The sequence below is a fragment of the Cyprinus carpio genome, chromosome B13 (assembly GCF_018340385.1).
Source record: "Cyprinus carpio isolate SPL01 chromosome B13, ASM1834038v1, whole genome shotgun sequence".
Taxonomy (NCBI): domain Eukaryota; kingdom Metazoa; phylum Chordata; class Actinopteri; order Cypriniformes; family Cyprinidae; genus Cyprinus; species Cyprinus carpio.
In genome coordinates this window covers 12841103-12859046 of record NC_056609.1, presented here as the reverse complement: position 1 = coordinate 12859046, position 17944 = coordinate 12841103, and the positions used below count along the sequence as shown (strand labels likewise).

The window sequence follows — 17944 nt, the reverse complement described above, 5'->3', positions numbered from 1 at the left end:
TTGATTGGTTTAATTGAGCTAAAGGTGTTGCTATGCGGAGAGAAACGTGTTCCCCTGCTCCGATGGTGGACTTGGAGAGACGTGGCCAGCACCTCAGTCTGCACGTACCTCTGCGCTCTCACAGCTCTGCCTCTTCCTCTGAGGAGAACTCTTCCTCCAGTGCTGCCTTGCCTCTGTTAGCTGGAGAACGAGAGAGTCCCTCCCCCTCTACAGAGTGAGTCAGACACATGTGCTCCTCTATCATTTAGAACAATTCCAGTCCCATAACCAATTGATATCTCAATTGTGAGTTTATTTCTTGCAATTGGACATTTTTATATAACACAATTTCACTTTTATTTCTTATTTTAAACTTCTCACAATGGTCGGCGCCCACATACAGCGCCTTTGAGCTACGGGCGTCCTGAGTTCGAATCCTGACTCAAAGGACCTTGTCCCGATCCAAGTTCTGATCAGTTCTGTCATAAAAAAGCCTTAATCTCACAATTTTTTACTATATGGTGGAAATAGGCTTCTATAAGCCAAGCTGTCATTTGAACAATCAATCATTAAAAAAATTGTGGTCGGTAATATATATATTTTAAAGAAAGGTTTTTGAAAGAAGTCTCTTAATGCTTACCAAGGCTGTCTAAGTATTTTTTTACTTTTTTATTTTTTTAAATGAAACCGGTTCTGAATAAAAGCAGGTTCTTGACCCAACTCTACACTTTCTTTTACTCCAGTTTTCGAATGTGCATTTTACTGTGTGTGTTTTACAGGTTAATGAATGTAACCACTGACGGTCCAATTCCTGAGGGTCCACCCTTGCGCTCTCCACTCCGCTCTCCTCTCAAGCGCCAGTCATCTGTCCAATCAGCTCGCCTTGGCAGCACCAAGAGCCTATCGGCTGCCGTCTTCGTAGAGAAAGCCACGCCTCCTCCAGGTGTGCAGTTCAGCAGTGAGGTTTCCCGTAGCGACGAGAACGTTCTGGACTCGCCAAGGCAGAGAAGAAGCTACGGGTCATTTCCTTTCACTCCATCAGCTGATTCTAGCACATTCCATCAGTACCGCTCAGTTGACTCCTCCATGTCTGTGGTGGACAGTGAAGCCTACTTTAGTGCTAACGAGGAGTTTGAGCCAATCAGTAGTGATGAAGGTCCAGGTACCTATCCAGGGAGGAAACGCAGACGGAGACAACAGGGTCAGCCTCACACAGAGCACAGTCGTACATCTATATACCACAGTGTGGAAGGACCTTTGTCAATCCCTGAGAACCGCCCACCTCTGCTGCCTAGCCACACTTCTCAAGCCTCATTTGTCTCTGCGCTTGGATTGGAGGAAGAGGGCTCTATTGAAACAGAGAAAGTGGAGCCTGGCCTCCTGACAACACAGCCACATTTAATGGCTTTATACCAAAATTACCTTGCACATTATCATGTTTCAAACTGGGCTGTTAAGCAGCCAACCAATAAGAGAACATCTAAGTCATCGCTGCATCGTCCACTTGACCTTGACACGCCTACAAGTGAAGAAAGCTCCACCTCCTTTGACCAGTTGTCCATCCCATCTTTTAAGGTTTATATTTCAAATTTTTTTTTCTTAATTGTTATATATTATTTATGCAGTTGTGAATCCGAGCTAGATGAAACTTATAAAAAAATGTCCAGGTCATATTTCAGCAACAATATCAAAGAAAAAATAATTATGATTTGTATAAATAAAATTAAGTCTATTTATAAATATACAGTAAATATTATTATAAATATAAATTAAAAATTTTCCTAACAATTAAGAAACCCTTCCCAAATTAATAGTAGTTTATGAATGAAAATGAATGAACTATATATTAAACATAAATTCATCAAGCACTCTACTTAAATTAATATAAATATATAATTGTAACTTATTATATATAAATAAAAGTTTTGTTTACATAATATGTGTGTGTATACTGTGTATATTTATTATGTATATATAAATACACACACATGCATGTATATATTTAAGAAGAATATGTTATGTTTATATATTAAATATATTATATATATAATATAAAATATAAGAATATAAATATATAAATGTATATACATCTAAATATTTTTCTAAATATATAATTTATGTGTGTGTATTTATATATACATAATAAATATACCCTGTACACATACATATATTATGTAAACAAAACTTTTATTTTGGATGTGATTAATCGTGATTAATCATTTGACAGCCCTAATATATATATATAAAGAATTTCCATAAATAGTATTAAGTAATAAATGATCATTAGTATTATTAATAATTACAAATAATATTAATATAACAATGTCCAATGTTCAGCCACAGGACATTTATAATAAAATGCACAATTTGAGGGTTTGCTTAATTGTCATGAGATGTTTGCCCATATTTTGGGTAAAATATGACCTGGACATGTTGTTAGTGTAAAAATGTTGCTTGTTTGTTCATTATTTTTTGTTGCTAATTGTATTTGTGCTCTTTTACAGATGGTGAAGGGTGGTTTGTCTGCCACCTCGCTATTGGACAGAGGAGTTCAGCTCATGGGTGATATAAACAGGTAAAATGAGAAATCATAGCAAATCAACAGTGATTATTTCAGTATTATGAAACATAATTTCAAGCATGCATTTTGATGTGTATTTGTGTATCTCCAGCACACCTTACACACCACTTAACAAGCAGGCAGTGGACAACACAGATGAGGACACAGTGACAGAGGACTGGACTGTTGATCAGCCTCTTGCCCAGACGAGAACCACAGCCATTGTAGAGGTCAAAGGGGCAGTCAATGTGGTTCTGACTCCTTTAGTAGCTGAAGCTCTAGACAGGTCAGACATCACAGCAACTCTCACATCACCCACCTTGTGGTGCCTTGACACCAAAATTTTGACTTTTAGTCTGTTAGCTTTCAGATCATTTAATTGCTAGTGCACTCCTAAAAATGCACTAAATTAGGCATTTGATCAGAAAAGGAACAAACAAGCTTTTCAGTATGTCTTGTAACATAGAAAACAGAAAGAAAAATGTTCTCATCAAGAGATTTAATGCGGACTTTCATAACTGCTACAGTGTTTGCGAAATTCTCTTTGTCTTTTGTTCCAGGTACATTGAGTCGATGGTTCACTTTGCCAGTATTCGCCATCCTGCATCAATCCTGGATGACCTGCATGGAAAAGTGCTTAATGAAGTGTATCAGATCAGCAAATCCACTGTCTCTGAGTCTGTAAGTAATCGATACGACACACAGAGACGTGACAGCACACTTAGACCTTAATGTGATCATGATGAATGTTGTGTTTTCCAGAGCACAGCGAAGCCAGAGCACAAAATATCTAAAACAGAGGGAACCACCCCTGGGTCTCTGAGCACACCGCATGGACAAACTGATCTGTCAATCAAACCTGACAATGTGAAGATAAAGGGTTTGCAAGCTAATGTGACTGTCCCAAAGGTACTTTTGTGTGTGTGTGTGTATGAAAGAGAGAAATCTTGTCATGTAAATATGGTGAAAGTAATTGAATGTGCATGTGTCTGCAGGTGAACATTTGTGTACTTCAGGCGTCTGTAGAAGAAGGTTCACCATCCAATAAGAGTGTCACACACGTCTCTCTAGTGGCCTTGTGTTTTGACCGGATTGCTACTCAGTTGCGCATGAATAGGTAATTACAAACGTAATTGCAAATAATATAAAATATAATATAATTATTATTATTATTTTTTTTTTAATTTTGACATTTTTTTGTGCCCTGGCTGTTAATGTGTGATGTGTAGGGGCATAGTGGAGGACACAGAAAAGCCCTCTGTTATGATGGAGAAGTTTTCATCTGCATCTAAGATGGCACCTCAGTCCAGCGGTTCTCTCCGCTCTAATGCTGGGATTGAGAAGGGCAAGGAGATCGCAGCCAGACTCAACATACACCGCATACACAGCCAACTTCGTGGCCTGGACTCATCAGGTACACACATACACTCAAATTTATATCCATATGTTTATTTATTATTTGCCTCTTGAGAATACTGGGATTGGAATACTGAAATCTCCTGCCACTTGGAATTACTGTTTTATTTAGTTATTAAGTTCAGATGATCTTTAACTGAACAAAATATTAATTGTTTTTATTTTTTATTGTATTATATTGTTTTGTTTTCCTGGAGTGCTATTTGGAATTGTAATTATGTTTGTTCAATATTTGCTTGTTGTTTGTAACAGACCTTGGCGCTTGTGCCATCACTGCCATTCCTTTTGAGAAGTCCAAGGTTCTGTTCAGCTTAGAGGAAGTTGATGACTTTGTTTTAGTGGATGAGACCGAGCCCTCTATCTCCACTGAACATGTCCCAGAACACACCCCTGACCACGCTCGCTCTGGGGCCAGTCCTGAGAAATGGGGTTGGATTATGTTTGAATGTGGGATTGAGAACCTCACTGTCAAAGGTATTATACACGTCTTGAATTTCAGATAGCATTAAACATTTGTATTTCAGGAGTGTGAAATGCATGTCTGATTTTTCCTCAGGTGGGCGACAGTCAGGAGCCGTGCTCTACAGTGCTTTTGGGGTGATGGGCGGTGCCGACAGCGGCGTCAGGGATGGAGTCTCAAAATCAAACGGTTCTAGTGGTTCTCAGACAGGAAGTGGCTACAGCACTGATGTATCTGATGATAACCTGCCCAATGATGCGCAGAGCCCTGCTTCTGAACCCAACAACAATTCAGACTCTGACGAACAGGTTCTCATATGTTGTTGTTCATGTATAGTTAATGGCCATTTTAGATCTTATAAGTTTAGTTTGGGTCTTTGTTTCTCGTTTTATTTTTCACTCATGTTTGTCTGTGCAGGATGAGGGAGTGGAGTCAGATGATCTGAAAAAGGACCTGCCCCTCTTGCCTCCTCCTCCTGACTCCAGCAGTATGAAGCTGATGATAAAGGAGATCTGGTTCAGCTTTGCTGCACCAACCAACATCCGTTCTCATGCTCCAGCCATGTCAAGGTACACACATAAATGCAAATCAACTAAACATTCACAATTATCATCATTAAAAAGAAAAAAAAAAAAAAAAACTTATTAACATTACATAAAATGTTAAAAAAAAAATTATAATGTCATTTAGCAGATGCTTTTATCCAAATGATTTACAAGTGAGGACAATGGAAGCAATCAAAATCAACAAAAGAGGAATAATAATCAAGTGCTATGAAAAGTCTCAGTTAGCCTAAAGCAGCACATGTAGCAAGTGTTTTTTTTTTTGTTATATAATAGATAAAAACAAAACATAAATAGAACAGAGAAAGCTAGTGTTAGAGATCTTTTTTATAGAAAACAAGGAGTTGGAAAACAAATAGAGTGCAAGTCTTAAAGGGTGAATTTTTTTTTAATAAAAACAAAAACAAAAAACAAATAGATAAAAATAGAATTAGAATAGAAAATGCTAGAGTTAGAGTGTCAAGTAGAGATGGAAGAGATGTGTTTTTAGCCGTTTCTTGAAGATGGCTAAGGACTCAGCTGCTCAGATTGAGTTTGGCAGGTCATTCCACCAGGAGGGAACGTTTAATTTAAAAGTCTGTGAAAGTGATTTTGTGCCTCTTTGGGATGGCACAATAATGCGCCATTCACTTGCATGTGCCATTTGACCTCCAAACATGGTGTGTATTATGGCATTCACAGAGTTTAATTTAAGTCTCATCGGACCAGACTATATTCTCTCAGTATTTCACAGGTTTGTCTAAATGTGGTGCAGCAAACATTAAACAAGCTTTAACATGCTTTTTCTTCAGCAATAGAGCCTTGCATTGTGTGTGTGCATACAGGACCCGGCGGTTAAGTGCATTACTTATTGTTTTCTTTGAAACAATTGTACCTGCTAATTAAACTTCTATAAGAACAACACAAAAATCTTTCAATGTCTATAAAGAGCTTTTTCTGATAATTCTTTTCACTCCTCTGTCAGAAATCTTGCGGGGAGCCCCTGGTTGTGGCTGGTTTATGGTGAAATTATGTTCTTTTCTCTTCCGGATTATGGCCCCAACAGTGCTCACTGGAACATTCAGAATTATAGAAATCCTTCTGTAACCAATGCCATCAGTATGTTTTGCAACAACAAGGTTGTGAAGGTCTTGAGAGAGCTCTTTGCTTTTACCCATCATGAAATGTTTCTTGTGTGACACGTTGGTAATGAGACAACTTTTTATAGGCCACCAGTTAGGACTAAACCAGATAATATTAATTTCCACTGACTAGGGCCAGGATTGCTTTCTAATTACTGATAGATTTCTGCAGGTGTCTTGGCTTTCCATGCCTTTTTGCACCTCCCTTTCTTCATGTGGTCAATACTTTCCCCCTGGGTCATTCAGTTTATTACACAGAACTTAATTTCTGAACTTATTTGTTTTGTTTTGTTTTCTTTGTATGTATGGATTACTTGGGTTGTTAACAACATCTGGTGAACATTTCATGTCAACAGCACATTTAGAAATATATTTACTGAGAAAAATGGTGACATGTTCAATACTAATTTTACCTGCTGTCATATGTGCTAAAGGAGCACATATGACAGCATCAGTGAGGTGGGGCATGGTAGCGATCAGCCTGTGGAACTGCTGAGGCACTATTGAGCCTTCAGCTCCTCTGTAATTTTGGATCAACTTTTTATCATCTTTCTCTTGAAAATATCCCATAGATTCCATATGAGGTTCAGGATAAGCATGTTGTCTGGTCAATTGAGCACAGTAATATCATGGTCAGCAAACCACTTGGAAGTGATTTTGGCACTGTGGGCAGGTGTTAAGTCCTGCTGGAAAAGGAAATCAACATCTCCATAAAGCTTGTCAGCAGATGGAAGCATAAAGTGCTCCAAAATCTCCTGGTAGACGGCTGCATTGACTTTGGACTTAATAAAACCTAATGGACCAACACCAGCAGACGTTACAGCACCCAAATCATCACTGACTTCAGAAACTTCACACTGTACTTCAAGCAGCTTGGATTCTGTGCCTCTTAAGTCTTCGACCAGACTCCAGACCTTGATTTCCAAATGAAATGCAAAATTTACTTTCATCTGAGAGAGGACTTATTGGACCACTGAGCAACAGTCCAGTTCTTTTTCTCCTTAGCCCATGTAAGATGCTTCTGACGTTGTTTCTGTTTCAGAAGTGGCTCCGTAGCTCTTTTCCTGAAGACGTCTGAGCGTGGTGACTCTTGATGCACTCCAGCTTCAGTCCACTTCTTGTGTAGCTCTCCCAAGTTTTTGAATCAGCTTTGCTTGCCAGTATTTTCAAGCCTGCGGTCATCCCTGTTGCTTGTGCACTTTTTCCTACCCAATTTCTTCCTTCCAGTCAATTTTGCATGTAATATGGTTTGATACAGCACTCTGTGAACAGCCACCCCTTTCAGTAATGACCTTCTGTGACTTAACCTCTTTGTGGAGGGTATCAATGATCGTCTTCTGGACCTTTGCCAAGTCAGCAGTCTTCCCCATTATTGTGGTTTCAAAGAACAAAAGATACCCAGAATTTTTACCGTAGGGATGGTCATTATATTCCAATATTTTGAGATGCTGGATTTTTGACTTTCATGAGCTGTAAGCTCTAATCATGTTTTACTTTACATGTAATGAATCTAGAATCTCTGAAAGTTTTACTTTTTGAGATAAGTTACAAAAAATATGTATATGTGTGTGTGTGTAAATCTAAAAATATAAATTTAAATTGTGAATATATAGTTATAAGCCTGAATATATTATGTCTGAATGTATAGAAGTAAATCTGAATATATAGTTATTAGTCTGAATGTGTGTGTATGTGTATATATTGTTTTTATATAGTTGTTTTCATGATACCATTTGGAAGCAAAGTCTTTGATTCGGTTCAAAGGGAATAATGGATCAGTGTTTATATGGCTAATGAGGTCTGTATTGTCTGATGTGTCTGCAGGCAGCTGAATCTGTTGAGTACTGCGACCCCTGCGGTCGGTGCATGGTTGGTTCCCATTGATCAGCTGAAGTCCTCCCTGCAGAAACTGGACATGGAGGCCACATTACGTGTGTGTGCGGTCATGGGCTGCATAATGACTGAGGCCCTGGAGGTCAGACTTGTTAATACTTATACCATTAGACATCCCTGGACTTGCAGTGTAATTCAGCAGAACTGTGGACCTAATTCAACTGGCCTAATATTATGTATATGTGTGCTTTAACCCAACAGAAAAAGAGTATTCACATTCCATTTCGCAGCAAGTATAACCGTGTTACAAAGCGAGCCCGATATCTTCATGAGAACCCGTCCTGTTTACTGTGTAATATTCTACATCGTTACCTGCAGCAGGCTGATTACAGAACCATTGAAGAGGCCACCATGGTAAGTCTGTATGCTTGCAGAACACATGGTTGCACATTAGTATTAGCTTCTCTCTTGTGTTGAATTCTTCATTGGCCTCTGTAAAGTCTAAAATTACTTCACCATGTCAGGGCTCCAGACTTCGAATAAAACGGTCACATTTGCAACTAAAAATATTAATTCGCGAGTGAAGTTTTTGCTGAAATTGTCACTGGCGACGACTATATACATTTATGTTATGAATTAAAAATTTGCATATAATGGCTTTTTTTTCTTGTTCTTTTGCGATTACATCTTTTATGTTGATGTAATAGACGATGCGCATCAAAGTTTTAGTGGAAAAACAGTCCTCATCTCTGCTGAACACCATTGTGACGACACATCTGCTAAAAGCAGCTTCAGTTGTGGCAGCATGAGAAAGATCGAAATGATGGAGACGTGCAAATAAAAGTGCGGAAAAGAAGTGTCTATTTCTTGCACAACTTGTAACAAGCTACAACAGGTAAAGCTGTCAGCTGTGTGGATATTAACAACATCGTTAACAATTCTCATTTATAATCGATACTAATATGGTTTCTTGTTATCAAGATCTTCAGTCTATATGCTGTGTTCTTTTGATGTGGGAACTTAATTTTATTTGTAGCGTGCTTGCCACCCAACAATCACAATAAAATTTGTGCTCTGTTACATTTAAATAAACAAAGTATTAGCTTTAAAATTCTGCCGAATTCATAACGAAATACAAACAATAAATACCGTTTTGGCGCTCTTTAATGTGACTTGAGCGAATGCTTTAGCGTCTCAGCTTAAGTGAACACGCTTGTAAAAAGTATTAATTTCTACAATACCCCCCCCCCCCAAAAAAAAGTATACTGACTCCAAGCTTTTGAATGGTATAGTGTTTGACTATACAAAAGCTTTTTATTTCAGATAAATGCTGTTTTTTGGATCTTTCTATTCATCAATTAATCTTGAAAAAAATAAACAACAAAATGTCTTAAAAAAACATTAAAAATAAAAAAATAATAATAAACATAAAATCAACAAAAAATAAACATATCAGAACTAATTTCGAAGGATCATGTGACACTGAAGACTGGACTAATGATGCTGAAAATTTAGCTTTGATCACAGCAATAAATTACAATTTAAAATATTTTCAAATAGAAAGGAGTAATTTTAAATAGTAGAAATATTTCACAATATTACTGCTTTGCTGTATTTTGGATCAAATAAATACAGGCTTGGTGAGCAGAAGAGAATTCTTTAAAAAACATTAGAAATCTTACTGGTCAAAAACTTTTGACTGGTAGTGTATGACAACAATTATAAGATGCATTGAGGAGGAGCCCAAACTACACTCAGTGGCCAAGCGATGCTGACATAGTTATGGTCCATGATATTGGCACAGATTCTGTGTGATAAACAATTCTTTGTGACTGAATAACGTTCTCAATTCAGAAAAGATTTTTACTTCTCACTTTAAGTGAACCTTAGTTCCCAGGACAACCACAAGATGGATTAACATGCCGACAAGACAAGAAAAGATGACACATAAATACATGACAGTATGACTGAAATGTAAAAAAAAATAAAAAAATAAAACGTTTATTCTGTGGCACCTAAAAGAATCATTTGGCGTTTACTTTTGTTTCTTATAGGAGCCAATTTTATTTTTTCTGGAGCCCTGCATGTTCCTCTGAATTGTACTAGCAATGGCACCCTTGACTCTTCTTGGGCAAGATAAAATGAACAATGTATTACAATAAATGCATGTGGTAACTGCAGTTTAAGTGGAATAAACATTTATTTTTGCATATATATTTTTAACAATATGTCATTAATTATCCTTATTAATCTTGTACTACTTATTCATCTTTATCTTTCAGAACGATGGACTGCCTGCTCTGGTCACCCTGAGGAAGGGTTTGGTGGCGCTTGCTCGTCAGTGGATGAAGTTCATCGTTGTCACACAGGGCTTTAAGGCAGTTGGTTTGCCACGACCCAATCAGCTTCCTAAGCCCAAAGAGCATGACCCCATTGAGCCTGATCAGACACAGGGGCCCGACTGTGGCACAGCCTTGCAGAGTGACACCAGTGCTGATGGAGCCGAGTTTGAGTTTGATGCAGGTAGTTGTTTGTCTTGCATTCCTTTTACTTACAGATTTAATGTGATTTTGGGATGTTTATCGGTTTTGTGTTGCTCATGCGCCTTTTTAGGTACTGTAAGTGAACATACCATGCTGTTAGAAGGAGTATGTAGTCGTCCTGCTCCTACCGGTAACTCTGCTCCTGTGACTGGAGTCGAGATCATGAGAAAACTGTCCAAATCTCACACACACAGCGAGTCTGCCCTTAGGATCAAGGTTTGTGTGGGTCTGTTTTGTTAGCACTGAAAGTGTATAGTAAATCTGGAAGCTGAATGCTTTTTTTTTTTTTTTGTTAGGGTTCCCACCCTTACCAGTCCCTGAGCTACACGAGTGGAGATACAGCAGCTGATTCTCCCGCTCATGTCAGTCGGACAGGACTGCAGTGCAATCACAGCCCTCGGAAAGAGTCGTTGCTCAGCTACTTAACAGGAAGCATCCACAGTCTGCACAACCTCCTTGAAGCCACGCCCCATCGAGCGAACGAACAAACCACAGCCAAGAGCAGCTCCCTGACACGTACAGGTATGATTTTCTTCATTCAGAGTTTATTGCTTTTGCAATCTAATATTAGACAGATGAAAATGTGAATCAGAAAGACAAATGTGTTTTCTTGATATATGGTTTTCCTATGAGAGCAGGTTACTAACCCTATTGTGTTTGATTTTTCTTCTTTTTTAGTATTATTTTTCTGCACAGAAAATGTCAGAAACCATTAAAGTGCCGAGGCACCATACTGGGTTGGATGGTCCCAAATCCCATCCAGTGCTCAGGGCAGCACGTAGATATGTCACACTAGATGGTGCAATAAAAAAAAAAAACTTTTGATTTTTTTTTTTTTTTTTTTTTTTTTTTTTTTTTTTTTTGCTAGTAACTTCAAATCCATATAGTTTGTAAAGGAAGTCATATTTCTCCGGGTCTTTCAGCACTCCAGATGGTACCATGTGACTTATAAAACAGGGATGCACTGAAATTAAAATACTGGCCGATAACAGTAAGCCGATGTCAAAATTCTATACAGTATTATCAAATAAATGAAAAATAAAATACTGCAAACCAACCTATGAGTGAATTTAGGCATCACAACATTTTAATGTACTTAAAAACATAGCAATTTTGAGATTTACTAGTTTTAAGATTAAATTTAAACAGTTAATAAATTATTAATTTTATTAAAGATAAACTTTAGTTGATTGTTAGATGAAGGCAAAGGTCATCTAAATGGTAAAATAGGGAAAATGACCCTGCAGAATTAAATAACCAGTATCTGATACCAATGAATAATAAAAAAGAATCTCTTATATCAGAGTATTATATTATAGTATTATTTCTAGCTTTGCTCCTTTTAACAAAAACAGTTTTTAATACTTTGTTTTAATTAACAATAATAGCACTATCACCCAATAACCAATATAATACCAATATATAGTGCATCTCTAAAAATATTACAAAGACTTACACTGTAGGCGGGACCAGAACAATATCTTGAGCAATGTGCTAATATCCCCTCAGAACAGAGCATCATAGTGAATTCTGTGCAGAAAGCACAACGCTCATTTTCTTCAAGTAAAAATCTTGATAATGGTAAATGTTTGTTGTTTTTGGTAGGCAATAATGTTGGTGCAGACGTGTTAACGGAACATCCTCTTCTGTCGGAGCCATTTTCTGTCAGCTTCTACAACTGGATGTCAAATGCTGTTGGCAACCGCACAGGCGGCAATGTCCAGGACTCGCCTCTCAACCGCTCTCAGCACAACAGCCTGCAGACCGGAGGTGAGTGATTAGTGTATTGACAGATAAATAGGAGTAGTCTGTTGACTGTGTGTAAACATGCAGCTGTATCTGTCTGTGTGGCTGTGATTAGAGACTTAACTGTGTACAGTGATTAGAGTGTGTTCATTTGCACTGAAAATCTTCATTAACTCTTTGTGTGCAGGAGTCCTCCCCACCATTCCTTCTGCATCAGATTTTAACACTGTACTGTCCAGTGATCAGAATACACTGGACACACACTCTCAGCAAACACACTCCCAGCACAGCACGAGTCAGGATGACCTGCTTGATCAAGATGAGACAAATCTCTGCCCTGCAGCTGTGCAGCTAGCCGACGCACAGGTGCATGCACCAGCAATACTTAATATTTTGTAATTATTTATTTATGACCATGCATATGTTATTGCCTCCTCTCTTTTTGTTTGTGTGTGTGTGTCATGGGATTGTCTGTACAGGTTGTTTTTAAGCCTTTGTTGAGTCACATTGGTATCCAGCCTCAGGATGCTCCTCCGCTTAGTTACAAGATGTATTTTGGGGAGCACCTGTCCTTCAGCGGCACTCTTGAGTGTTTGAGAGCCGATATTGTCGACTCTGATACCAGCAAAGACAGGAAGAACAAACGAGCACACAGGTAACACAGATTTGCCAAGATAGCTTTTGTTCATCTGTCTAGAGATATTCTATAAAGTGTACTTATTTTTTTATTTATTTATTGATTTATTTTTTCCATTTCAAGTTTCATTTTATGGGTACGGGTCCTCTGAAGTGCCCAATAATTAAATGACTACAGTGTTGTTATTGTTAACTAAAGCTATTAAGCTTAAAATAAAATGATATGAAATAAAATAAAAATTAGAACATTTGTTGCCTGGCAACTAACTAAAATAAGTTGAAGTTGAAGTACTAAAATATAATTAAAGTATAAAAAACAAAAACCAAGGCAAAATGACAAAAACAAATACTAAAACTTGACTAAATTTCAAATGAAAAAAAAAAACAACTAAAAAACGATAAATCAAAATATTAATGCATACTAAATTAAATTACTAAACTATTAAATTCAATTAATAATAAATACATTTAATTAGTATTAAAATAATTTTTTACAAAAAACTACAAAACCAAAAAGTTGACCCTGACTGAAAGTAATAACTAGAAATTCAGCAAGTGATTCGGGTGTTGATTCATTAGCCGTTTGACAGATTCAGCGAGTTTATTCAGTGAAGGATTCATCAGACTCATTCAAACCGGTAACTTCTGAGTTCATGAGTCTTATTATATAATTAATTAAACGATTCGGGTATGAGGTTTGTAGATTCAGACTACACTGGTAACACTGTATGTATGTCTTCTGTTCAAAAACAGCTAGACAGACCACAGCTGAATGGAACAAAATGCATTGAGAAGCATTTTTACAAGTGGAACTGTTTTAACTCACATTGGTACAAAAATCAAGAGAAAGAGACAGTCAGCCAGCAGTCAACATGTTGCATATCCCTGTTTTTATAAGTGTGTGTTCTTGTGTTCAGGCAGGGCATGGTGAACCTTCCCCCACTCGATTTCAAGCCTGCCCTGATGATTGAGACGTTCAGTTTGAACGCAGTCGTACTGGAGAAGTGCATGTCAACCCCTCCCTCTGCCAGCGCACTGTCCTTCCACGAGCTGAGCCGGAGACCCCAGGCCAGTGTGCACTGCCATTTTACCCTTGCTTGTCAAGCGATTCGCCAGCACGTGGATATGGCCCTGGTCCGCCTCATTCACCAGTTCAGCACGATGATCGACGACATCAAAGCCACACAGACTGACATCAAACTCAATCGCTACACTGCCGGCTCCTCTTCCCCAACGCCCACCAAGGCACGACCGTATCGCGAATTTCGCTCTTCTGATTTCAGCCGTAGTTCTCGTGGGAGCCTGAATGGAGCTGCTCGACTGGGCACTCAGAAGGGCAAGCGGACCGTGGTCGGGCCAGGCCTAGACACGCTGACCAGGAATCGAGAGCCTCGTGGAAGGGGGACTCTGGGGCGTTCGGAGCGAAGGACATCAAAAATATCTCGGAAGGGTTCGCGTGATGTGGCCGACCACATGACCATTCAGATGGATGACTCAGACTCCATCACAGTGTCAGAACAGAGCGAGCCGTCGGCCGAGTGCTGGCAGAACATGTACAAACTTCTTAATTTCTACTCGCTCATATCAGACCCCACAGGCATCCTGGAGAAGAACCAAGATAACGCCCTCTCAGGTAGGACGTGTTCTGCATTTTTCTGGTAATTTGAATTCTTTGATTCACTTTTTTTTAAGTGAAATAATTTGAAAATATGATAAGAATTCTATAAGAAAATAAAGTATTGTTTCTAGACCCAACATTTTTTTTTTTTACATTGCAACATGATTTATGTGAAGATTAGTGGCGATTAATTAATGTGTCCAGATATTATTCTTTTGATTTTAATTTTACATTATTCAAAAAAAAAAATGTAATAGATTTTCAGTACTGTAATATGATAATAAGCATCATTCTTGGTGTGTACCGTGTTTGTTATTAAAAATAATTTAAAATATTATTATTAAATGTATATCACCACAACAAAGTCAATACAACAGGTTATTGCACCATGATCTATACTATAAATATTTTACAGTTTAAATATGTCATTATTGTATTACACATTATGGTAATCAAATTCTATTTTATTGTGTTGTGTTAATGAGACTTGGAGAAAGGAAACTCTCAACTGCCATAAAAATGTCAAATTGCAAAAAGATCTTATTTTGGTACAAAAATAGTTACATTTTTACTGCTTTTGGCCTAATTTGCCTATTCACTTGCTCTTCAGAGGGAGGACGGAGTCCTGCTGATCCTCCATGTCGATTAGTGTTTGAATCTGAAGGCGAGACGCCGCCCAGTCGACTGGGTCGCAGGCGGAGCTTGGTAAGCTCTGAGCCCCAGCATGTGACGCTGATCGTGTTCGGCGTTGGCATGGTGAACCGCACACATCTGGAAGCTGACATTGGAGGACTGACCATGGAGGCGGAGCTTAAGAAAATACATGGCAGTTTTACTCTAAAGGAGAAAATGAAGGGTAAATCAAACAGCATTTTTAAATAAATGTAACATGTATTTAAAATATCCTGTATACTTACCTTATCCTATAATTTCTGTTCTCTTGATGCAGATATTCTCCATCAGAAGATGACTGAGACCTGTGCCTCAGCCCATATCGGATGTGTGAACATTGTGCTTCTGGAAGGAATCACACCAGACATACAGTCAGTAATTCATTCAACACTAGGCCTAAGACCCACTGAGTGCTCTACCACTTATTCATATAAATCTGTTTACCTTGAAATGTCTAATTGCTATTTTTTAAATATGCCCAATCTCAGTTTCACATGCAAAACACTGTAAATCATTGGTAGGCTGGCTTCCTGAAGAGTGTAGACACTTTGTCTCTGTGGTACTTTAATGTTTTGCTCTGTTTATTTGATCAGTCTGACATATCAACTTAATGGACTAAACATTAACATGAACCACAATGCAAAAACTTCATATCCATACACTACTGTTCTGAAGTTTGCAGTCAGTAAGGTTTTTTTTAGAATGTTGTTGAAAGAAGTCTCTTATGCCCACCAATGCTGCAACTGTGAAATATTATTACAATTCAAAATAATATAAAATTTTAATATATTATAAAATGTAATTTATTCCTGTTATTCCACATGATTATTATGTTATTCCTTCAGAAATCATTCTATTATGCTGATTTGGTGATTAACAAGCATTTCTTATTATCACTGCCACATTCATATTAATCATGCATTTATCTAAAATAGAAATCTTTGGAAACATTATAAATGTCTGTGCTGCCACTTTTGATCAAATTAATGCATACTTGCCAGATAAAATTATTAATATCTTTTAAAAATCTCACTGTAGTTCTGACCCCAAATTTTTTAGCAAAATTTTGAAAGGATACTTTATTTAATGACCAGCATGTGACACATACTTCACTATGTTTTTAGAAACCACATGGTAGCAAGCAAAAAACTACACAAATTAGAGTGACCGTACGTGCCATTTTTACGGGACACGTCCTGGCCAGGATTTCTATATTGCCTAAAATGTCCAGGACATGGCTGTTTGCGCTGCACAGACCGACTGTTGTATGACATCTGTGAGAGCTATAGAGAACATATGGCTACTAGTGCTTTCGAATCGCTCTCACAGTACTTTGATGTCATACAACAATCAGTCTGCGTAGCGCACTTCAAGTCGAATGAACAAAAGAACGAACACGTCTAATATGTACATGTATCTGCATCGCTCTGACCGTTCTCTACAATTGGTCGATTATAAACAAATCGAAAACTTTTCGATCATTACCTTCAGCAGGTATGAGAACAGGAAAACAAAGCTAAATACAGAAATCCTGACCAGGGCATGTCCTGTAAAAATTATACTTATGGCCATCCTAACACAGGCACAGTTTAGAAACTGCAAAACACTACCCTGGAAACGACCCACAAGAACCTAGCCTTAGAAAATGTAAATCCAGTTCAAGCAGCACTTGTAATCCACTTTACTCCTAGCATACTCTCTGCGATTATCATATTTTAAAGTTCTTTTAAAGTCAATCTTGGATCTGTTTTCTCTTTCCACAAATGTATTTTTAAGAGTGCAGATTTATCACAGCATATGTGACAGTTTTGAAATGTTTTCTCTGTGGATAACTTTCCCCTTTTCTACCTTCCTGCTCTCTACTCTCCTCTCTTCTCTCTATCTGTCATCTTTTTGTTGTGTTTTTTCTGCCTCTCTCACTGGCAGACTAGAGGATTTTCCAACCTCCCCTACCAGCACAACCAAGCAGGAGTTCCTGTATGTCTAAGTTTCCTTAGTAACCTTGTCCAGTCCTCCATGACCATTCATAACATCTCCATAATATTTGTATATCACAGTCCCTTCCGTATTTAAATATATGCTATATATCGTTCACCCTTACTATAATAAGTATAATTGTGCTCTATTGCTCCAAATCCCTCTCATATAAATGTTTTCACAGCATTGTATAGTGTCTTCAACAGTGGTCAGTGAAGTCATAACATCCACATCACACGTAATTTTAGTCATATTTACTTCATTAATGCATTGTCAGTGGGATACTTTTCCATTTCTTAGTCTAATTGACACAAGCTTCTGACTATCGGTGTTAAGTTCATTTTATAGGTTATTCTGACCAAGGTCCACCCACTGTCATGTTTCCTTTTTGAATGAAAAAAATATGGTTGATGGATTGTTAGTAACTACCAGTGTTATTTTTTCCCCGTCATATTTTCATCAACAGTATGTTTTATTAAAAGAGTTTCATTGTTATTTTTACAGTGACATACATAGCCCCACCCCTGCATCTTTAGGCAGGAAGAGACCATCTGACTAATTTTGGTTTTGCTTTTATACACCGTTTAAGTGATGATTGATCTGAAATCAGTGATTAAAATTGGGCATGAATCTTTCATTTAATGGCAAAGTAGTCTTTGAGAGCAGTTCTACAGAAACATAGCAGAAAATATGTGAAGACTTTTCTCCCCCCTGTTCTTCCAAAAGTAATAAGCAGGGAGTGTTTCACAGACTCATAACTCAGAACAGAAAGTAGATTATAAAGTTCTGCTAGTGGTTATTGAGTTTATGTGCTACTATG

At 37.8% G+C, this 17944-nt stretch overlaps 1 protein-coding gene across 1 annotated transcript in view; it reads left to right on the top strand.

Annotated features, from left to right (window-relative positions):
* kiaa1109 (KIAA1109 ortholog) overlaps positions 1–17944 on the top strand; it is a 61688-nt gene that overhangs the window by 21826 nt on the left and 21918 nt on the right. Inside the window, 23 exon segments of the mRNA XM_042736642.1 lie at positions 19–214; positions 759–1554; positions 2484–2554; positions 2652–2825; positions 3100–3220; positions 3302–3448; positions 3535–3656; positions 3769–3953; positions 4208–4429; positions 4512–4723; positions 4833–4984; positions 7924–8074; positions 8194–8346; positions 10215–10455; positions 10546–10691; positions 10772–10997; positions 12081–12245; positions 12409–12587; positions 12701–12876; positions 13775–14490; positions 15086–15331; positions 15425–15518; positions 17074–17124. Coding sequence (XP_042592576.1) covers positions 19–214; positions 759–1554; positions 2484–2554; positions 2652–2825; positions 3100–3220; positions 3302–3448; positions 3535–3656; positions 3769–3953; positions 4208–4429; positions 4512–4723; positions 4833–4984; positions 7924–8074; positions 8194–8346; positions 10215–10455; positions 10546–10691; positions 10772–10997; positions 12081–12245; positions 12409–12587; positions 12701–12876; positions 13775–14490; positions 15086–15331; positions 15425–15518; positions 17074–17124 — 4942 coding nt within the window.